The sequence below is a fragment of the Natrix helvetica genome (genome assembly GCF_964273705.1).
Source record: "Natrix helvetica genome assembly, chromosome: 10".
In the NCBI taxonomy this organism is placed as follows: Eukaryota; Metazoa; Chordata; class Lepidosauria; order Squamata; family Natricidae; genus Natrix; species Natrix helvetica.
Genome location: NC_138561.1, coordinates 4018772 through 4042834, shown reverse-complemented (window position 1 = coordinate 4042834; position 24063 = coordinate 4018772). Strand labels below are relative to the sequence as shown.

Here is a 24063-nt window from a genome sequence, read left to right as displayed (position 1 = left end):
CTTGTTCTACAGCAGGGGTATCCAAACTTGGGAACTTTTAAGACTTGTGGACTTCAACTCCCAGAATTCCCCAGCCAGCATGGCTGGCTGGGGAATTCTGGGAGTTGAAGTCCACAAGTCTTAAAGTTCCCAAGTTTGGACACCCCTGTTCTTACAGGAAGGGTAAACAGTAACACTGAAAAATGCTCACTATTTTTAATGAACATACAGACGTGTCCAAATGTACAGGAAAATATATATTCACAAGAGTATCATAAATACACTGTCAACAAACAGCCGAGCAGAATGCTGGGTTTTAAACTGAGAAGAGCTGCCACTGATGCTGGGAGATAATTTAGCCAATTCCACCAATACAACCTAAGTCTGTTTGTGGCTAAGACACCCTAAGAGGTCCAGGTGGAGAAAATGAAAAGAAGGGTGTTCTAAAAGAATTTTGAACCCCAAATACTTCTATCACCCTTCCATCATTTTCTCAAAAGAAACCCATCTTTGGTTAAAAACAGAATTTAATTTTTTAGGTCGCCGTTGGTCGAATAGATCTTCAATTGGTGGCCAACGATTCCACATGCTCCAAAAATAAAATCCAAAGGTTTTTGCATCAGACAGATGGACTGCTGTGTTTGTTTTAACGGTGGTACAGAATAAGCGACAGTTTCATGTTCTTGTGACGAGATTTACAGGACACCGTTTCTTTGCTAGTCTCAGAAGAGATGCTCAAAGGCTCCTAACTAATGGCTATTCTGCTTCATCGGCGCTGGCTCAGGCCACTGAGATTCTTGAACTGTCAAGACACAAAAACAACGAAACATTTTTTTTAAAAGGGGGAGGGAGACCATGAGAAAGTTAGAAGCTGCAAGCATGCAAAATAGGATACTGTTTGTCATTTCGGGATAGTGATCCTCCCAACACTGCTTGATTCAAGCAACACTGCTTAAAACCATCTATTTGCCAAAAGTGGCATCTCAGTTCATAGCCGATGTTAAGGGATCCCCCAAACACCTGGCGATTGTTTTGGGAACCAGGAATACAATATTTGATGTCAGTTTTTGTGTCTAAGGTGGGACTAGAACTCACCATCTCCTGGTGATTGACCCAAAGTCACCCAACCAGTTTTCGTGCCTAAGACAGGACTAGAATTCACCATCTCCTGGTGATTGACCCAGTTACCTAGCCAGCTTTCATGCCTAAGACGGGACTAGAACTCACCATCTCCTGGCGATTGACCCAAAATACCTAGCCAGCTTTCATGCCTAAAATGGGACTAGAATTCACCATCTCCTAGTAATTGACCCAAAGTCACCCAGCCAGCTTTCATGCCTAGGACAGGACTAGAACTCGCCATCTCCTGGTGATTGACTCAAAATTACCAAACCAGCTTTCATGCCTAAGGTGGGACTAGAACTCACAAGAATTAGACTTCTTGAGTAAACTGGCTAAGGAATTTAACAAAATGTTAGGCTGCAATTCAAGAACCCTTCCTGCATTCTGCTATTAAGTCACCTAGCCCCATTAAAAGAAAGGAATGTTTCTTCCTTTAAATTAACTGGGAAATCAATTCAGAGGAAGGGGCTTGCTGCACGTTATCTGTTTCTGCACAGATCCTTCTGAGATGAAAAGCATTCTGCTGAAACTACTCATCCCTGGGAATTATTTCGGAAGAATTCATTATTTAGGGCAGCTCACATATCCCACCCCCAAACCCTTTTAAAGAAACCATGCTGCTCTGCTGCGTTTTTTTCCCCATTCTGTAACAGCAGAAACATTCTGGAGGGAAAGACTGTTTCGGAGCAAAAGCCGTGGAAAATCCCGTGTCTGGAATTACTCACAGTAACAGCGGCGCCCATAAGTCCCTGAAGGAGGGCCTCTCCGGTTGCCTTAACCTAAAGGAATAAAACCACAGAGATGGAAAACTTCAACTACAAGCCAGCTTTTACGTTTCGGGGGGAAAGCAATCGGGAAGCATCCTAAATGCTGCACATGATTCCTTAACAACCACAACTTGAACTGTCATTGTACATTGAAGATGGCATTTAATTTTGTTGTACAAGGTGCAATGACAATAAAGTAAACTAAACTAAACTAAATCCAGCCACAGTGGTGCTCTCCTGATGTGCTGAAGTCCCAGTACTTCCCACCAAGCATTCAGGCGGTCCTTGACGTACGACTGTACCACACCTGACAAAGCAGGCCATCACGTGACCCAATGGTAGGGCCTTTATTTGCAGCCGTCATTAAGCGAATGCAGTGAATGGTGAAGTGGAGTAGGAACACTCATCTCACAATCAGGAGGCTTTTGAGTTTGATCCTAGGTAGAGGCAGATTATTTCTCTCTCTGGGCACAGTGAGAATATATCTGTTGGGGGGGGGGGGGGAACTCTGTCCTGGAGACAGGAAAGGCATCTGGCCAGTAAACAACCAGCTCCATTCAGTTGCCCAGCCTCCAGCCCGCAAGGGATTATGGGGTCATTAAAAGAAGATGATGATTAAGCAAATACAGTCATTGCAAAGCAAACACCATGGTCATTGAGCGAACGCATTGTTTTCTATTTTTGCCGAAAACCAAAAGCAGGCGCTTTGCAGTCACGTGACCACAAGGCACCACAAACGACCACAAATGCAGGCCAGTTGCGGAGAGCCCAAAATGTGGTCATGGAATCACGGGAAGGATCTGTGGCCATCAGAACCTCAGAACTAAGTCGTAAATACCTTTTGGGTCCATTGTAACTTCAATCAGTCACTAAGAGATTGATTGTAAGTTGAGGACCACCTGTACACAAACTACCGTATTTTTCGGACTATAAGACGCACCAAGGTTTTGAAGAGGCAAATTTTTAAAAAAAGTAGGTAGGTAGATAGATAGAGGGACAGAGGGAGAGAAAGAGAGAGAAATACAGTAGGTAGGTAGGGAGAGAGATAGTAGGTAGGGAGGTAGATGTTTCCAGGTGTATTTATCCATGTGCTGGAGAAGGAAATCGCTGACAATCTGCAGCACCTAAGACTTTGTTTCTGCTGGCACAGCACTTGATCAATCTAATTCTCATCAATCAGTTAAAGAGCTTTCCAAAAGGAAAAAAAAACAGTTTTTGCACTCTGCAAACCTCCCAAAAACGGCCCGTTTTTTAAAAATACATGAATAGCCTTATGGAGGCTTATAGAGTGCTGCTGGGGATGAGGGGGGGGGGGGGCTTAAAAACGGCCTGTTTTTTGCTCATTTCTGCCCTCCAGCCCCCAGGAGCTCTCTGAAAGCCTCCTAAAGGCTATGCACGGCCATTTGGGTGAAGGGGCGGGGCTTCGGGAGGCAAAAAACGCTGTATTTGGGGTATAAGACGCACCCAAATTTTCAGCCTCTTTTTTGAGGAAAAAAAGGTGCATCTTACACTCCGAAAAATACGGTATCTTAAAGGCACAGTGGGATGTGGGCAGGATGGTGCTGTTCCAGAGAAGCAACCAAGCACCTTATCTGGTTGGAGGTATTTGAGAAGCTTCAAGCTCATTGTCTAAGCAGGATCCCCAAACATACAGTCACAAGTGGAGGTGAAATATAATAGATTAATTCTGGGGCTACTGCTGTGACCCAAAAGAGGACTTGCCAGAAACCAACAGAGGACGATTGCCAAGCAAATTAGTTTGATTTAATTCAGAGGCTTAATAAAGCGTTCTGAATAGTGTGTCGTCGTTCCCCCCCCCCTTTTTTTTTAAATGGAGTAAAACACACACATCTTGCAATTCAAGGTGTTGGTAATCACCTTTAAAGCCCTTCATGGCATAGGTCCAGGTTACCTAAGGGACTGCCTCAGCTTCCCCTGGGATTGGTCAACCCCATCCGTGCTTGAAGAGGAGGTATGTTGAGGGCCCCACTGGTCAGAGAATTCCAGCTAGTGGGGTCCAGAAGGGCCTTCTCTGCCATTGCATCTGCCCTCTGGGACATCTTGCCCCCTGGAGTCAGGTCCCCTCCAACCCTCCTGACTTTCTGCAGGAACCTAAAGACCCGGCTCTGCTAATTGGCTGAGGCTCCAAAGGAGGGGCTTCCCATTGGAGGTGGCTGATAGGTTAATATCAGACCCCACCTCCTCCCCCTGCTCATCCTCCTCCCTCCCTCCCCATCTTTTAGCTATGACTGTGTATTGCCTTTTGTATTATTTTATTTATGTGGTTTTATCTTTTTAATATTATAAGATGCCCACGGTTACCTTGTGGCAAGATAAATGTGAGATAGATAGATAGATAAGATGATAGATAGATAGATAGATAGATAGATAGATAGATAGATAGATAGATAGATAGATAGATAGACAGATAGACAGACAGACAGACAGACAGACTGAGAGAGAGACAGACAGACAGACAGACAGACAGACATATAGACAGACAGACAGACAGGCGAGATAGATGGAGGGAGGGAGGGAGGGAAGAAGGATGGATGGATGATAGAGATAGAGAGAGAGATACAGATAGATAGATAGATAGATAGATAGATAGATAGATAGATAGATAGATAGATAGATGATAGACAAAGTTATAGAAAGATAGACAGACAGACAGACAGACAAAAGTCCTCCACGCAGCACACACAAAACCACGTACTGCCAAATTCTGGGAGGAAGGGCAACCCCTTGTGATGAGCCACAGAAGCACAGGCAGTCTCACCATGGCATGGGGGCAGCTTTCACGCAAGGCTGATCATGTGCCATCTTTCTGAATGGGCTGTGAATGCCAGAGGATCAATCCACATTTTCACACACGACTTGCTTTTCTGCCGCACAGACACAGAGATGTCCTTTATTTGGGGGGCTGAAAATTTCAATCTTTTAAAAATACAAGGGCCGAACTGGAAGATGGGACCAAAGAGAAGCTGTGGACTAAGGTTGAAAAATCCATGCAGGTAAAAGGAGATAGCCCAGTTCATGACCGCGTGCTACTTCAGTAGGAGATGGATGTCTTAGCTTAAATTAACATTAGATTCCTTTTTCTGTGTGCTGTTCAGGGAAGGCCCAACAGCTATTCCACTCTTCAGGCTGGGCAAGAAAAAAATATTTTTATCCACAAACTTCCAGGAGGATGTTAAATTACATCATCCCCTCGAAGGGAGAAATTATTCATTTCTAGCAAACCAGCACTATCTGGAATTTCTTTTCCCAATTTCTTCTGGATTTTCTGTTTAATAGCTAATCTTAATCAAAGCAACTCTACAAGTCCTTGTCTATAGCACCGAATGTATCCGTGTTAACCTTAAAATTGAAAAGTTGTGGGGGAAAGATATTTTATGCCATTTTTTAAAAAAGGAAGTTTCCTTTTATTTATCTCTGATGAGATCAGTCTACCCCTCAAGGAAGGAAGGAAAGCCTGAAACTTCTAGTAGCACTGCTAAGAAGCAACATTATTGAAATATTTTTACCCTGTTTCCCTGAAAATAAGACCTCCCTGGATAATAAGCCCAATGGGGCTTTTGAGCGCATGCACTAAAATAAGCCCTCCCCAAATTCCAGCCTATTTGGAGGGAAAAGCCGCAATAAACCAGGTAATTTTTGATGAAGCGCATAGATTATTTTTACCCTGTTTCCCTGAAAATAAGACCTCCCTGGATAATAAGCCCAATGGGGCTTTTGAGCGCATGCGCTAAAATAAGCCCTCCCCAAAAATATTGCAACACAGCAGCAGCCATGAGGTGACCACGATTGCCGCCTCCTGCACCTCAAAAATAATAAGGCCTCCCCGAAAATAAGGCCAAGCGCTTATTTCAGGGGTCAAAAGAAAATAAGACCATGTCTTGTTTTCGGGGAAACACGGTAGTATTATTTTTACCCAAATGTTTCTGGCACATGGTGTCCCAAGCACTTAAAAAAATATCACATTCCTCTTATTACTGCCCATCTTTCAAGCAGTTTTCTTTAAGTTTCCATTTTCTGGTGCCAAAAGTATTAAGGAGCACATTTTCTCTGGTTTGGAGCTCTTATATGAAAATCCATATATATTGCAAAGAAGTTTTCCTGCTCGCAAGATGGAGGTGAGGGAGGTTGAGCCCTGTATCATTATGCAAAGGCATACAATAATTGTGTAGCACCTGCTATGTAAAGCTACCATTTCTCTCCCTCTGTCCAGGATATATTGTGATAGACGTGCTGAAATCAGAAAGTGGAGTGCTGGGCAGATCAAACCTCTCCCCCCCCCCCCCCCAGATATCCCCTGGGACTTTGCACCCTGTCCCCACCTCCTGCTTTGAGTTAGCAGCTTGCTGGGAGTCTACAACAACTTGCCGTGGGAGAACTTCTGCAGGACAAGAGTTGCACTAATATCGAAGAAATAGTGGAATAGAATCATGGAGCTGAGAGTCGTGATGGCGCAATGGTTAGAATGCAGTACTGCGGGTTACTGCTGCTGGTTGCCAGAAGTTTGGCAGTTCGAATCTCACCAGGTTCAAGATTAACACAGCCTTCCATCCTTCCGAGATGGGTAAAATGAGGACCCAGATTGTTTGGGGCAAGAGGCTGACTCTAAACCACTTAGAGAGGGCTGCAAAGCACTGCGAAGTGGTATATAAGTCTAAGTGCTATTGCCCTTCCTTCCTTCCTCCTTCCTTCCTTCCTTCCTTCCTTCCTTCCTTCCTTCCTTCTTCCTTCCTTCCTTTCTGTTAGAACGCAGTATGGCAGGCTAACTCTGCCCACTGCTAGGAGTTCGATTCTCACCAAGCTCATGGTTGACTCAGCCTTCCATCCTTCCGAGATGGGTAAAATGAGGACCCAGATTGTTGGGGGCAAGAGGCTGACTCTGAAAAACCGCTTAGAGAGGGCTGCAAAGCACTGCGAAGTGGTATATAAGTCTAAGTGCTATTGCTATTTAAGAAAGGATGCCAAAATAGGGGCAAAATGAAATGTGAATGACAAAAGCTAAAATATTTTTTTTATTATTTGAAATAATGAAATTGAATTGTCCTGCAGCCGGTTGTCCCATTCCGGCTTGCTGGTCCCTGCTGCTCCCCACCCGTCTTCCCAGGAAGTGTTTCATCTACCTCCCCCAACCTCAAGCGTGTGTAAAAGGATCATGGAGATGGCCTTCATGAACAGATGCAACCACCATTAGGAAAACGTGAACCTAGCCCAGGAAAACAGGAAAAGGGAAGAAGGAAGATCAAGATTGCCTCACCTTCTATTTACTCTCTGTTAAAAGAGGGAACGAAAGAGCCCGTCAGACTCTCAAGATTCTGTTACTATAGTGAAATGATGGCGAACCTTTTCGGTACCTAGCGCCCAAACCGGAACATGCGTGCATGTGAGCACATACATGCGCCAGAGCCCTAAAACCCAAAGATCAGCTGGCCAGTGCGTGCGTGCTTGTTTTTTCCACATTTGGGGGTGTTTTTCAGGCCGGTTTTGGGGGACATTTTCAGGATATTTTTTCGATGTTTTCAGACTCTTTTTTGGGCCAAAAATGCCATGGAAAATGACCATAAAATGGGCTGAAAAATGGCCCAGAAACGGTCCAAAACCACCCTGAAAATGGCCCTAAAACAGCTGTTTTCTGGGCGTTTTGGAGGCCGTTTTCAAGCTGGTTTTGGTGCTCTGGCACGTGCGAAGATCAGCTGGCCAGTGCACATGTGTACAACATAAACCAGAAGAGCAGTTGGCGATGGTGCGGTTGGCGACACGCATGCCATAGGTTCACCATCACTGCCATAGTCCCTTGAAGGTTCCAGCTTTAATCATTCTGGTGCCTGTTTCCTGATCTGTTCTACCTCAAGGGGTTGAAAAAGGCTTCCACTGTTTGGGCAAGGTCAAAAAGAATCAAACTAAATCTATGCGCTTGATCAAAAATTACCTGGTTTATTGCGGCTTCCCCTCCAAATAGGCTGGAATTTCAGCTCCCAAAATTTCCAGCCAGCCTTTGGAGGACACCAAGCCGGAAAACAAAATGACATTTGGTTACTTTTGTGACTTTGGAAGGTGGAGGGGTGGGGGGAAGAGAGCTTGATCATCTCATTGGAAAACCTGCGTGGCACAAGGGTCAGCTGGTCATAAATTCATGATGATGATTATTATAACTCACCTGTTTAGCTGTGTGGCCCACGTTCATAGCATCACTGACTCTGTTGGATAGGAAGGACCAAGTATCCTCAAAATCAGGGGAGGAATCCTGAATCATGACCAGTTCTGTGGTGTTATAAATTCCGGCCAGGATTACTCGGCGAGTGTACCAATTTATCTGCAAGACCAGGAATTGAGAGACTCAGAAGATGCGGGTCCCAATAACAAATTAAGGTTTTTGCAATCTGCCTTGATATGAAACTCCTACCCATGTTTCTAATCACAATTGGAGTGTCATAGGTCTATTCCATAAAAACACACAGAGACATTGTTAAGTAATTAAGCCCCCCGTTGGGAGAGCGAATATGCAGAGAGAAGCGTAATGAGAGTGATGTGGAATAACACGCACAAACCAGCATACAGAGACACTGAATAGTATAAAAATATAGTAGTTTACTATGTAGAAATATAGAAGTATTCAGTCCAAGTCATACACATATACAGTTCAGTTCAGCCATTCAGTTATCAATATAGTCAGTCTAACACACAAAGTATAGCTAAACAGTTGCAAACTACAATACCTCAAAATACACCAACCAGCTTCTAACAAAACAGAAAGCTAACAGCCTTTCTGGTTCCCTCTTATAGCTGCTTGAGGTAACAAGCCAATTACATCTCTCTAACATTTAAAGTAACAGTAAAGTAATCATAGCTTATATACATTGCCAAGCCAAGCCTAGGGTTACATCCCTAACAGACATACATTTAGATTTCTGGTTGAACATATCAAGAAAAGTGAGTTCTACAAACCTGAAAAATAATTTTAAAAATAACCACAATTAATATGGAAATGTTATATTTATGTTGCATGGTGTAATATTGCTCCTGTTAAGTCATGGAGAGAAATTACAGAAGCACTGTAATATTATCCTGAAATGGAGCTTGCTGAATTTCCAAATAAAAACCATCTTAAGTTCCTGGATGTGTCCCAGCTGATTTTGATTGGTCTGGAGAGAAGACCAGACGGTGGTACTTTTCACTTGAGCTGAAAAACAAGCTGGCCCTAATCTTCGCATCTGGCAAGGAACACATCCCCGCAAGGTCTGGCCAGATAATTTTGTCTCTGGCCAGTTAAGAAACATACTCTAGAAAACGTCATGGAAAAACAGACGTCTGAAAGAATCCACAGGAGGCAAGACTTTGCTGTTAAGAGGCTATGACTCTATAATCACTTACACACGAAATGCAACACAATTAACCCAATACTCTCGATACAATAATGGTTGGAAACTGATCAAAGATAGAAGCAGCCTGAAATTAAGGAGAAACTTCCTAACAGTGAGGACAATTAACCAGCGGAACTGCCTGCCTCCAGAAATCATGGGCGCTCCATCCCTGGAGGTTTTTAAGAAGAGACTGGACAGTCACTTGTCTGAAATGGTATAGATTCTCCTGCATGAGCAGGGAGCTGGACTAGAAGACCTCCAAGGTCCCTTCCAATTGTTATACTATTATATTTTCTATTCTATTTTATTCTTCATTCCAATATTTATTCTATTCTATTTTTATTCTATTCTATTCAGACTAGTCTCGTCTATATTCTATTCTTTATATTCTATTTTAATTATATTCTTCATTCCAATATTTATTCTATTCTATTCTTCATTCCAATATTTATTCCATTCTATTTTTATTCTATTCTATTCAGACTAGTCTCATCTCTATTCTATTCTTTATATTCCGTTTTAATTCTAGTCTTGTCTATTCTTCATTCCAATATTTATTCTATTCTATTTTAATTCTATTCTATTCTAGACTAGACTAGTCTATATTCTATTCTTTATATTCTTTCTATTCTATTTTAATTCTAGTCTAGTCTATACTTCATTCAAATATTTATTCTATTCTATTTTAATTCTATTCTATTTTAGACTAGTCTCGTCTATATTCTATTCTTTCTATTCTATTTTAATTCTAGTCTAGTCCAGTCTATGTTCTATTCTATTCTATTCTATTCTATTCAATTTTAATTCTCTCTACTTCTGTCACAGAACTAATTACAACCGCCCTAGTGCACTGCACTATAACCCTGAACATAAAAGTGTTTGCTGAAGAGGAACAGAAGCTTTGCCAGAAAAGCTACTGCAAAGTTATCTATGGCGAATAGACATAAGGAGCCATATCCAGAATTCCCTTCAAGTGCAACAGAAACTTAACTAAGAAAAATCTACATACATATAAAGAGGCACAATAAGGAATAGGCTGCTTTGCACTTGCTTCGGTGATGCTGGAAGCGTTTTTGGCCATGGCTTTGCACGTTGTGGTTGCATTACTTCAAAGCACAGATCTAATGGTAGTATGTCCCTGCTATCACTGCAGATTCTCTACCCTGGAGACCTTTGGATTGCCTCTTTGGGAGAGAGGCTACAAGCTACATTCCCTAGAGCAGAAGGGAGAGGCTGGTTAAAGCTTTGAATGCACGATTTAACATTTCAATTCTTTTATTTGATTGTTTTATCATGATGTCAGCTATCCAGAGTCGCTCATCAGCTGAGATGGGCACTGGGTAGCATGTACATTTAATAAATAAAGCAAATAAAAGCAGACACCCTATCAGCAATTTCCTACTGCTTGGGAAGGAGTGTTATTTTACAAGTCACCCAGATTTCTGTGGCACCACAGAATTACGAACAGCTTTCTTTAAAGCTTGATTTTAAAGGAAGCTGCTGACTTTTGACTTGGAAAAAGTACAGAGAAGAACAACTAAAATGATTAAGAGCCTGGAGATTAAAACATATGAAGAATTGCAGGAATTGGTTATGGCTAGTGTAGAGGAAAGAAGGGGGTGACATGATAGCAGTGTTCCAGTATTTGAGGGGCTGCCACAAAGAGGAGGGAGCTAACTTATTTACTAAAACACCAGAAGGCGTGTCAAGAAGCAATGGATGGAAACTAATCAAGGAGAGAAGTAACTTGGAATTAAGGAGAAACTTCCTAACAGCGAGGACAATTAACCAGTGGAACAGAAGTTGCCTCTAAAAGTTTTGGGTGCTTCACCACTGGAGGTTTTTAAGAAGACACTGGACTGTCACTTGTCTGAAATGGTGTATGGTTCCTGCTTGAGCAGGGGGTTGGACTAGAAGACCTCCAAGGTCCCTTCCAGCTCTATTCCGAATTGAATCGACAGAGACAGGTAACTTGGAAGCAAGTCTGTAGTTTCCGGGCAGATTTCACTTTCCATTCCATGCTATCCAGGGTGGGGAAAAGGCATACATTTTCAGTTCTATAAATGCTGCGTCTTGTGCTGCCCCAAAGCGCTGCACTGATAAATTAGAAACAGCAAAAAATTAAAAAAAGGTCCCGTCCCCCCCCTAATTTCCAAAACAGCAGAAGGATAAAAAAAGAAAAGCAGGCTGTCTTGTGGAAGCTGAATTTCTTAAAAACTCCACTACAATTTGCATAGTCTCAGAAAAAAACTTTAGCTTCCTGGTGTGATCTCTGTCTTTTATTTGCCTTTCTGCTTTATTCCTTTAATTTGTCCGTTGTGCCATTTATTTGTTACTGCAGTAGCTGCTGTTTTATTCTGGCACAGGTTTATTAAAACCATTTATTAAAAGGACCTGCTAAAGCTCTTCTTATCTCTTTCTTCTCTTTATAATAGGTCAAGTAGTTCATTAATTGCTTTAATTAAGAAGTAATTTACTTTGTTTTTATTTCCAGCCCCCCCAAAAAAGAGAATCCAATGGCTCTCATCATTAAGAACGGAGTATTTTAGGTAACTGCTTAAAAAAGTTTCCAAGCAGAATCTTTCCTTTTCTTCCATCCTGGATGGAGGGAACCTGAAGACCAGGATTAGGTTTCAAACGGGCAAATGCCCGGTTCTACTCTGGGTCTGCAACCTTAAACACTCAAAGAGCCATTTAGACCCATTTCCCACAGAAAACACCAGGAGCCACAAAATCTGGGTGGGCGTGGCCAGCTTGACATCACTCACTCCCACCCAGTCACATGAGTCTCCCTCTCTCTCTCTTTCCCAGGGGAGGGAGGGGGAAGGAACCCCTGAACTGGTGCTGGGTGGTGGGAACCTGACATCCAGAGGCTGACGAGCCCAGGAGCAGCTCGCCAAAGACCAGCTGGCCAGCAGAGAGGTGGGGCATCGCAACAATGGCGACTCTGCAGGAAAAGCAATGGATATCCAGGAGGCGAGAGCAAGCTGTCGCCAACGCTCCGCGTCGTAATGGGCTCCAGAAGGAGGGGACCCCGTCTTCCCCATTGGGAAGTGTGCTGAATTTCACTCTGCTGCGCAAAGCGCTAAGAGAGGAGCGGGCAGGCCGCGGAGGCAGCGACAGCAAATGCACCGTGATGAAGGCGGAACGCTGTTTCGGAAAGTGTAGGGGTGCTTCGTTCCCGCACTAAGGCTCCGTCCGCTCGCCAGCACCGTGACAGGGCGACAGCTCTTTCATCCTTCTGCCACGACAGAGGGATGAAAGAGCCGCATGTGGCTCTGGAACAGCGGGTTGCCGACACCCGCCCTAAGATAAAACCCCACCTCGCCCCTTATTTGCTGACGCCTACCCGTTCCAAGATGAACATTTGAATGCGGCACGGATTTATTCGTTGGCAGAATTAAACCCATTGTAAAAGTGTTGTCTTTTTCGATCTGATGATTTACAGTTTGGCAGCGTTCACGGTTTTTGTAAGGTTGCATTACACAACCCCTTAGATGCCTTCAAGAAAGGAAGGGTGATTCACAAATATTAAGACAGACAGGCCAAAATAGAAACGCAGCCCTTTTTGATCCATCACGACAGAGTAGAGTAGAGTAGAAACGGGTGATTTCAATTTATAAAACAAAATGCATCTTCTCATCTAGGACCAGGGCAGCCTTGATGAAGGTAGTCCTCAATTTTACAACCATCGCTGAGCCCAAAATTTATGATCTTAAGCAAGACAGCTGTTCAGTGAGCTTTGCCCCATTTTACAACCTTTCTTGCCACAGTTGCTTAGTGAATCACTGCAGTTATTTAAGTTAGCAACGTATTGTTAAGTGAATCTGGCTTCCTCATTGGCTTTGCTGGTCAGAAAAGATTCAGCAACTGTTGTAAGTTTGAAAAACAGCCATGTCACTTTTTTCAGTGGCGTTGTAACTTTGAGCGGTCACTAAATGAGGACTATCTGTACCAGTGATCCCCAAGACACTCTTATGGATTAACAGATGTCCCGTTGCTCTTGTCTTTTGCTCATAACCCTAACCCCATTTCTCTTTAGAAACGAAGCATGAGTGTTGCATACAATAGCTCACTTAATTATACGTTTCCTGGAGAACAGGTTTGCCAGGACAATTAGAAACAACGACTACTCTGAATTACAAGAAGCCTGAACATGTCTGCTCCCTGCAGTCCATAGCAGCTTGAACCCAGCAGGTGGGAGATAGAACTTTTCTCTAGCCCTGAATGAGGTCACACCAAGCCCGCTAATCTCCCATATTGCTTCCATTTCTGCTGGGCATCATTTTAAGGTGAGCTGCACCAGGAACTAAGCAACTGCAGCTGTTAACAGGTGGACAGGTATTACCTTCTTTAAGCCGGTGTTTCTCAAACTTAGTAACTTCAAGATCTGTTGACTTCCAACTTCCAGAATCCCCAGAAGTCTAAAGTTGCAAAAGTTGAGAAACACCTAAGGCAGGAGTGGGCAACTATGGTGACTTTGCGACCTGTGGACTTCAACTCCCAGAATTCCTCAGCCAGCCATCCTGGCTGAGGAATTCTGGAAGGAAGTCCGCAAGTCTTAAAGTTGCCAAGTTTGGAGACCCCCTCTGCCCTAAGCCACGCTTTACAATATATTAAGCCAAAGCCATGGGAGTCTAGCACAACATGTGAACCCAGAAGATGCATGTCCTGTGCCCACCTCCTTTGAATCTTGAACTGTACTCCCCCCCCCGCAAAGAAAGCCCCAAATATGTTTGCCCTGCAAAGCAGCAGGTATTTCAAACCTCCCCGTGGCCTTTCTAAATCCCAAATGCTACCCCCCCCCCCTCCTCAGACTTACATCGGTGGACTGATCCCCTGCATAGTGCCAGATGTCATCCACCATGGTGGCGAGCAGGTTGAAGCTGGATGGAATATTGTGCGGCATCAGCAACAGACTCATCGCCTGAAGAAAAGCAGAGAAATGGTTTAAGCAAAGAGGACCGTTCTTAACCTCCAACGCTCCAGCTGTTTTATTCTTCTAAGTATTACGGGGAAAGGAAGGGGGAGAAATGAACAAAGATACCAAAACGGATACCCAAATAAGATAAATTAGGCCAAGGAGATGGAAGTTCCTCCTTTATTCTACAGCAGGGCTCTCCAAACTTGGCAATTTTAAGCTTTGTGGACTCCAATTCCCAGAATTCCCCAGCCAGCATTCGGGGAGTTGAAGTTGAAGAGAATGATGGGCCTAAAGTCTCCAAATGCTTCTTGATCTAAAGAACCAGGGTCTCCCTATTCCCAGGGCAGTCCCTTCATTGCTACCCCACCCTGGTTCTGGCATCAAGAGGGAAGGACTTGCCCAAAGTCTCCAGGAAGCTTCTGTGATTTGGGAGGGGGGGGGGGGGCTAGAACCTGGGTTTTTCTGCTCCTAGTCCAGCACTGTTGCCACTATGTTCTATTGCAGTGTTTCTCAAACTTGGCGACTTTAAGTCCTGTGGACTTCAACTCCCAGAATCCCCCAGCCAGCATAGCTGGCTGGGGAATTCTGGGAGTTGAAGTCCACAGGACTTAAAGTCGCCAAGTTTGAGAAACACTGTTCTATTGGCTCTGAGAAGAGGGACAGGAGCAAACTTCCCCAGAGAACTCCTATGGCTACGGGTGGATTTGAGTTTCCAAACTCCTGTTTTAGCAACTCTGCCATTAAACCACTCTTTCCTATCTGTCTGTCTGTCTGTCTGTCTGTCTATCATATCATATCATATCATATAGGGGTTTATTAACCCAGAGAGGTGGAGGAAGCGGGGGATTAGGGGTTTTTTAATAAAATGTTTTTTAAAGGTTTTAAGGGGTTCCAGGGAGGGGGGGAGAGCTACTTTGCCTTGGGATATGGACATAGCCAGGTCAACAGGTGGGGTCAGGACGGAAGGGAGCGGAGTGAGGGGGGTGGGAGAAAACACCATTCCTACAAGGGGAATTCCAATTGCGACGGTCGTAGGGAGGGGTGGGCGCGAGGACACTAGAAGAACATATAATCGGTTGGGAGACCGGGGCCGCTGGATACGCCCGGTCGCTTGTACCAACCCCCGCAGGCTAGGTGGACAGGATCGGCAGAACCTGGGCCTTAGGCTGATGTTATGTAATGCGAGGTCCGTGATTAATAAGGCCCCCCTCATCAGTGACTTGATCACAGAGGGGGAGCCGGACCTCGCAGGAATAACGGAAACCTGGCTGGGCCCAGAGGGGGGGTTGCCCCTCAGGGAAATGTGCCCTCCAGGTTACCGTGTATTCCACCAGCCACGGGCCCAAGGTAAGGGTGGTGGGGTAGCGATAATCATCCGGGAAGATTTGGCACCGAGGGAATTCACTGTGTCGCAGATTTCTGGTTGTGAGTCTCTGGGTGTGAAATGGGGCCCAGGGAGTCAGCTGGGCCTGTTGATAGTATACCTGGCTCCCCGCCATACATCAGCGGCCCTGCCCGGGCTCCTCGAGCGGATCACGGAGATGGCGGTTGAAACCCCCAAGCTATTAGTGATGGGGGACTTTAACCTGCCATCGACGGGAGAGGCATCCGGGGCAGCCCGGGAATTCATGGCCTCCATGACAGCCATGGATCTGACTCAAGTAGTTCAGGACCCCACACACGAGAGAGGCCATATACTTGATCTTGTGTTTGTCTCCGACCAGTGGACGAGTGATCTGGGAAGAGGGAATTTAGTCATCACGCCCCTGTCATGGTCAGATCACTCACTTCTCCAGCTGGACTTCCCTGGCGCTGCTCCTCACCGCGGGGAGGCGGAACCAGACTATCCCAGATGGTTCCGCCCCAGGCGTCTGATGGAGCCAGATAGGTTCCAGGCAGAGCTTGGGCCACCTCCTGCAGACCTGCCCCACCCCCGGGCAGAGGACCTGGTAGCCGCTTGGAATAATGCGGCCGCCGGTGCCTTAGACCGGGTGGCGCCTTTGCGGCCTCTTCGACGGCCACGTTCTACCCGGGCCCCCTGGTTTAACGGGGAGCTAAGGGCAATGAAACGCCTTAGGAGACGCCTAGAGAGCAAGTGGAGGTCCTCCCGCTCCGAATCCGACCGAGCACAAGTAAGAGCCTACGTAAGGACTTACCTTGTGGCAATAAGAGTGGCCAAACGTCAGTATTGTGCCACCCTTATAGCGTCCGCGGAGAACCGCCCTGCCGCCCTGTTTCGGGTGACCCGCTCCCTTTTGTCACAGGGGCAGCGGGACCCCCCATTACTGGGCCGGGCAGAGGAATTTGGAGAGTTCCTGCAGGATAAAATCGATCGGATCCGAAGGGGATGGACCCACCTCAGTGCTCCAGTGGGGACGTCTGAAGCTAGTCTTGAGAGACCATGCTGGGAGGAGTTTGACCCTGTTGTCACCGAAGATTTAGACAGGTTGCGCGGGCGACTGCGAGCCACTACATGTTTATTGGACCCATGTCCCTCCTGGTTGGTACTGGCCTCCTGGGAGGGCTCACGAGGCTGGCTACTGGAGCTGGTGAACGCTTCGCTGGGTGAGGGCCTTTTACCAGCCGCCTTGAAAGAGGCGGTGGTGAGGCCCCTGCTCAAGAAGCCTTCTCTGGACTCAACGGAGCTAGCAAATTACCGTCCTGTCTCCAACCTTCCTTTCTTAGCGAAGGTTGTTGAGAGTGTGGTGGCTCAGCAGTTTCCGCGTCACCTAGAAGAAGCTGATTATCTAGACCCGCGCCAGTCCGGCTTCCGGCCCGGTCACAGCACGGAGACAGCCTTGGTCGCGTTGGTGGATGATCTCTGGAGGGCAAAGGATGGGGGTTGTTCCTCCATCCTTGTCCTATTAGACCTCTCGGCGGCCTTCGATACCATCGACCATGGTATCCTATTGCGCCGTCTGGAGGGGTTGGGGGTCGGGGGCACCGTATTACGATGGTTCCGCTCCTACCTCTCTGGCCGGACGCAATGTGTGTTGGCAGGAGAGGAGAGGTCGACCGCGAGGCCCCTTATCTGTGGGGTCCCACAGGGCTCGATCCTCTCGCCTCTCCTGTTCAACATATATATGAAGCCGCTGGGTGAGATCATCCGTGGTTTTGGGGTGGGATACCATCTGTATGCTGATGACACTCAGCTGTACATTTCCACCCCAAACCACCCCAACGAGGCTGTTGAAGTGATGTCCCGATGTCTGGAAGCCGTACGGGTCTGGATGGATGACAACAGGCTCAGGCTCAACCCCTCCAAGACAGATTGGCTGTGGCTTCCGGCTTCCCGGTTCAACCAGCATATGCCATCGCTGACCATCGGAGATGATCAATTAGCCCCGGTGGAAGGGGCACGCAATTTGGGCGTCCTCCTTGATGCCCGGCTGTCTATGGAAGATCATGTGACAGCCGTGGCGAGAGGGGCGTTCCACCAGGTTCGCCTGGTGCGCCAGTTGCGGCCCCTTTTGGACCGGGAGGCCTTGCGTACAGTCACTCACGCGCTGGTGACGTCTCGCCTGGACTACTGTAATGCTCTCTACATGGGGCTCCCCTTGAGGTGCACCCGGAGACTGCAGTTGGTCCAGAATGCAGCCGCGCGGGTAATTATGGGGAGATCGAGGTTCTCCCATATAACACCTATCCTGCGCGAGCTGCACTGGCTTCCTGTGGTCTACCGGGTGCGCTTCAAGGTACTGGTTACCACCTTCAAAGCGCTCCATGGCACAGGGCCTAGTTACCTGCGGGATCGCGTCCTGCCCCATACATCCCTGCGACCCGTCCACTCACACAGAGAGGGACTACTCCGGGTGCCGTCCTCCAGAGAGTGCCAGAGGGCAGCGCCCAGAAGTAGGGCCTTCTCTGTAGTGGGCCCCACCCTTTGGAATGACCTCCCCCCAGACATCAGAACTACAACCGACCTTCGCTCCTTCCGTATGAAGCTGAAAACCTACCTGTTTCGACTAGCTGACCTGGCATAACTCTACAACCTCCCCAGCCCAGGGCATTTTTAATTGTAATTTTAGTTTTTAAGGGTTAATTTCACTGGGGTTTTAACTTTTTAAGTATTGTAACTTATTTATTTATTCTTACCTCCTCTATACGCTATATAATACCTTTGTACGTCGCCCCGAGTCCCTGTGGGGAGAGGGGGCGACTAATAAGTTCAAGTAATAAATAAATAAATAAATAAATATCATATCATATCAATCTATTAATCTATCTTTCAATCTATCTATCTATTAATCTATCTATCTCTATCAATATATCTATATCTATCTATCTATCTTTCAATCTATCTATTAATCTATCTTTCTATTAATCAATCAATCAATCAATCAATCAATCTATCTATCTATCTCAGATTCTCTCTCACACACACACAATCCTTGGTTTTATAATCAGAGGCATAGAGTCTGTCTGTCTGTCTGTCTGTCTGTCTATCTATCTATTAATCTATCTATCTATTATTTATCTTCGGGGATCCATCCAAACAAGAAAAGAAGATCCGTTCGGACTTGGGGTTGGGAGTTCCTTCGCACAAGAGGGGAGAAAAAAGAAGTAATTTCTTTCTGCTGGATCATTAAATAGAGAAGCATTAAACCATCGACATGCTCTTTTCTAAATGCACAGAGATCATCTAGGAACATTGCAAGAAATACCAAGAAAAGCAGTTTAGTTTTATACCTGAGGCCATTTTTCAATAAATGGAATGAGCATTCTCAGCCTGGCTTCTAAAGCATCATTTATAAACTGGTCTGTTTTCTTCTTCCTTTCAAAAGAGAAGAATGATTTAGTGCAATTCGCTCTTGTCTCTCTCTCTCTCGCTCAAGGTCTGTACTCAAGATGCCAGAGGCAGGTTACCTGCCAGAGCCCCCTCCTCTGGAATAACCTTCCTGTGTTCAATGCAGTTACCATTCCCACGCACTGCTGGTTTAGAAGGCTAAACGCAGCCCACCCCCCTTCCCTCCCTCTGCCTGGGAACTCACTCCAGTTGGCCAAGTTGTACCAGCTTGTGCTGTTCCTCAAGAAGTTCCGAGAGTTTGGAGTTACTCTGGGACACAAAGTGGAGAATCAGTTCGCTGCCGTCATTGTGAAACAGCCCTGCTGCAGCAACAGAGAGACCTACGGACTGAAGAGAGGAGAAAAGTCGAGTTGAACAATTCCCACAGAGAAATAAATTTCTGCAACTTTAAACAGGAAGGGGTTACAAATGAAATAGCACTAATTTGGCACAACGTATCTTTGGGAAGCTTGTTTATTTTAGCATGTGGCATTTGATACACCGACTAGAAATGTATACCGTCATTTCATTTAGATTAGTAGAACCCAATAAAACCAATGTTAAAAAGATCAACTGTATTTTTTTGAGTATAAGAAGCACCAAGGTTTTGAAAAGGCAAATTAAAAAAAAAGTTTTTCCACTCTGCAAACCTCCCCAAAACAGCCCGTTTTTCTTCAAAAAAGGGGCATGAATAGCCTCTAGGAGGCTTGTAGAGTACTCCTGGGGGTGGGCCAAAAATGAGCAAAAAACAGCCCATTTTCCACAAAAACTGGCCTGTTTTTTGTCAAAAAAAGGGCATGAACAGCCTTTAGGATGCTTATAGAGTGCTCCAGGGGGCTGGAGAAAAACAGCAAGCAAAATGTCCTAAAATGGGGGATACTGAGAGGTGAGACTCAGAAATTTCCTGCACATCAATCCTATTGACAAGGAGTTTAAAATGTTACCGTATTTTTCGGACTATAAGACGCACCAGTGTATAAGATGCACCAAGATTTCAAAGAGGTAAGTAAGAAAAAAAAGGTTTTGTCCTCCATGGCCCCCAGAAGCACTTTGCAGCCTTCAGCAGGGCTGGAGAAAAGCAAAAATGCCATTTTTGTGGAAAACAGGTGAAAAATGGGCCATTTTTCGCAAAAACATGCATTTTTGCCTTTACCCACCCCTGCTGACGCTTGCAGAGTGTTCAGGGGGTTGAGGGAAAGCAAAAACGCCCCCATTTTTGCAAAAAACGGCCCATTTTCGCTTCAGGAGGCCAAAAATAGCTACATTTTGTCTATAAGACACACCAACATTTCCACTCTCTTTTAGGGGGGGGGGAGGAAAGGTGCGTCTTATACCCCCAAAAAGTAATTCTGAATAGAATTCAAAGTTCTACACCCAAAAATTCTCAAAGAAAAAACGGCAGTAATGTGAATTTGGAACTTAGTTATGCTAAAGCACAGATCCCTCCGGTCTCTGATCACGGATCTCCTAACATGCTGCTTCTCTTGATAGAGACCTTAGCTCCTTCTGCAATTGCATCCATTGTCCAGCCATAAGTGGGCACAAATTTCAGAGCTGCTGTCAGGATCCGATTCTGTATCTGCTCCTCACTCTCGTGACCCTCCGATTCTTCACCCCCCTGATCTGTGTAGCTAGGGGTAAAAACATAGGAAGGTATGTCTTACAAGCACTTTTAAACACTACAAGTCCAAAGCTTTTGTTATTTTTTCCCAATTATAACTGATGCCGTCATGAAACAGTGCATGCCTTTGTTTGATAAATGGTTGATTTAGTTTGTTTAGACACAGTATTTTGGGCTACATTATTACTGGCATCTTTGATTTTTTTTTAACAAAAAAGTTAAGACATACATCAAATAAACCACATTATGACTTAGCATTTCTGTAAATCTAGCCAGCCTTTATCTATCAATGTTTACAAGGGCATGAAGACCACACCCAATCATTCTAGAGATTCTTGGTTCACAACATCGCTCAGGTGTCAATTTGAACGCTGCTTTGCAACATCCTCGGAGTAAGATGGAAGAATGCCAGCTACTAAATTACTCACTAAAATGTGTTCATTATACTTTTCCCAAAGCAAAGAATTGCTACTTTGGGGAAAGAAGAAAGCGCACGGTCGTTTGGGACAGAAATTATGCAAATTACCTGGGGTGTGAGCTTGGATGCTTTTCATCTATGGGTGAATATGCTGAATATTGCTGACTGGGAGGTGGGAAGTGGGGCTGTTTCTGTTCTTCGGAAGCTCTTTGCAGTGCCACTGCAGGATGGAAGGCCCGCTGAGACTGATACAGCTGCCTTCGAAAGACTGAAAACAGAAATTAGTTGAGTAACACACAAACCTAATGGATCTTCTTGTATGCTGTGAAGCCCCCCCCCTTATATATTTCAGAATTCGAAGCCAAAGCCTATGCACAAAATCACACTGCCTAAGAGTAAGACATATGTATACCCCAAATATGTCACTGATATGCCAGACAAGTATTGTCTAAAAATCAAAGTCTTCTTTCATAACACGCCAAAGAAAGTTATCTAATAAAGGCTACTTCCAGTAATGACTTACAAATGAGGCTGGAATTATCTACAAAGCCTTAGTCCCATTAAAATATTCTTTCTCCTTGAATCTTGATTATGTGCCATCCATCTAGTCAGCATCACCTCCTCCTAGCAATCCCCAAGAGGATTGGTCTCCAACCTGATCCTTCAACAGTGCACATACTGTTACTGTAAAAGGTAAAGGTTCCCCTTGCACATCTTTGCTAGCCGTTCCCAACTCTAGGGGGCAGTGCTCATCTCCGTTTCAAAGCCGAAGAGCCAGAGCTGTCCAAAGATGTCTCTGTAGTCATGTGGCCGGCATGACTAAACACTGAAGGCGCACAGAATGTTGTTACCTTCCCACCACTGTTACTGTAATTGAATCCATCTACCTTGTCCCTCATCCCACCTTTCACCATGTTATATATGCCAATACTCTTCCTCTCCTGCTTCTTCTAAGCCCAATTTACTGTAGGAAGTTAGCACCCACCCCTCTCCTAGGAAAATGAGATATTTTAGGAAATATTAAAAGGGCAGAATATTTCCCCTAAAAGGGAGGCAGAAACTCAGCCCACCCACCACCACCTTTGTCAATGGGCCATTAAGGCCTGGGCCAGTCTACATAATAAAGATCTATCTCCTTCAGGCAGAGCCACAGTAGGAATTGCCTAAAGCCCTTTCATTACATCATCACCCTGCAAGACTCAACCAAGCTTGGGACTCAAAAACACAATCTACAAAGTCCCATGGGAGTCTGACAACCAATCAGAATACAAGCTCAAATTCAAATCGCAATAGAGAATATAAATCTCTTATCTCTCTCTCTTTCCACTCCATGTGTCTTTTTGCCCAGGACCTCAAGCCAAGTAGTCCTGTTCACCATTAAACCATCTTTCCAAGCAGCCACCATGTTCCCAGTGTCTTTCTCACCACTTGGAACTGACGCCAGAAGGACATTTCTTCCAACATTACTTTATAGCAGGGGTGTCCAAACTTGGGAACTTTAAGACTTGTGGACTTCAACTCCCAGAATTCCCCAGCCAGCATGGCTGGCTGGGGAATTCTGGGAGTTGAAGTCCACAAGTCTTAAAGTTCCCAAGTTTGGACACCCCTGCTTTATAGTGTCACCAGGCACAGACTTCTGATCCCGAGTATCCTGGCACCTGAATATCTTTTCCCAGACATCCTTGGCTGCTCTACCAAATGCTGCTGTTGTTTTTTTCTTCCATTCAATCATATCTGGTTCTTGAAGACTGCCTAAAACAAGTCCCTACAGGTTTCTTGGCAAGATTTCAGAAGCAGCTGGCCAGAAATCTGTGAGTTCTAGTCTTGCCTTTAGGCACAAAGCCAGCTGGGGTCCTTTGACCAGTCACTCTTTCTCAGCTCTAGGAAGGAGACAATGGCAAGCCACTTCTGAAAACCTTGCCAACAAAGCTGGAGGTAGTGGCCAGGAGTCACAAATGAACCTGGAAGCAAGAGAGACAGACAGACAGAGAGATCGCTAATCTTTTGAAGCTAAGGGGATAATGAGGATTGTCTTCAGGAGTGTTTTCATTTTGTTTTTTGACTCTGTGATGATGTTATTTATGACCATGTTGTTTTATTGAATGGTTATATACTCATTAGCTGTAACCTCGTTGCCATTCTGAAAATCTGTAAGCTTCTTAAGAGAGGAGGCGAGGGGACCGAAGTCTAATAGGATCAATGAATGAATGAATGGAAGAAGAAGAAGAAGAAGAAGAAGAAGAAAGCATTGGGCACAGGCTGCCATTTTGCATTCTCACTGCTTCCGAATTCAGGAGTGAGAAAAACTGCAAGAAAATCCGGGCCACCCAACTTTGCTCCAGGACCAAAAGAAGCTCCTTCCTTCCTTGGATAGCAAAACTCCAGGATGAGAGAAGATCTGAACCATCAGAGCTCGACTCCCAAACCCAGAATCTCTGACAGGCTGCCGGCTGGGGCTCATGGGTATTGCAGTCCAGGCTGTCAAGAGGAGCGGGTTTCGAGAGCGCCTTGGTAGGGCCCCCAAGTTGCAAGGAGGGGGGGGGGGACTCTCAGTCCAACCTACCGCGCAGGCGCACTGGGGGCGCACAGGGAAACTATGTGGATGAAGGGCCCTGCAGTCCCCTCGGCCGTGGATGATAGGGGGTGTAGTCCCAATTCGCTCCGCCCCGGATTCCCTTCAAGGGGGCATCCTAGGTTGATGTATGCAAATAAGCCGGGCTGAAGGGCCTCCCACGCCCTTCACCTCACCTTCCCTTCCTCCCGCCTGAATGGCGGGGCGCCCGGTCCCGCCTATCCCGGAGCGGGGGAAGCCGAGGGCATCCTTCCCCCCCCCGCCCGCTCCCCCCGGCCCGAGCCGCGCTCTTCCCCTACCCCCCCGAGAACCTCACCAGCCGGGCAGCGCAGCAGCCCCCGGGCCGACCGCCTCAGCCCCGCCGCGGCCGCCGCCATCTTTGAGTCTGGCGACGAGCGGAGGGGGAGCTAAAGGGGCGGGGCGAACCGCCGCGGGCGCCATCTATAGAGCGGGGCGTGGCCTCCTCGCGCAGGGGAGGGAGGAGGGAGCGAGGCGCCG

The 24063-nt window shown here is 45.9% G+C and overlaps 1 protein-coding gene across 1 annotated transcript; it reads right to left on the bottom strand.

Moving 5' to 3' along the window:
• Positions 1–180: 180 nt before the first annotated feature.
• Positions 181–24006, bottom strand: COQ9 (coenzyme Q9; the record flags this gene model as incomplete). The annotated part of the gene is given in 10 exon segments (XM_081963049.1): positions 181–781; positions 1827–1880; positions 8041–8196; positions 14067–14171; positions 18858–18942; positions 19160–19302; positions 20450–20585; positions 21102–21261; positions 23882–23963; positions 23965–24006. Coding segments are annotated over 10 exon segments (999 nt in total). The 3' UTR covers positions 181–745.
• Positions 24007–24063: the final 57 nt, after the last annotated feature.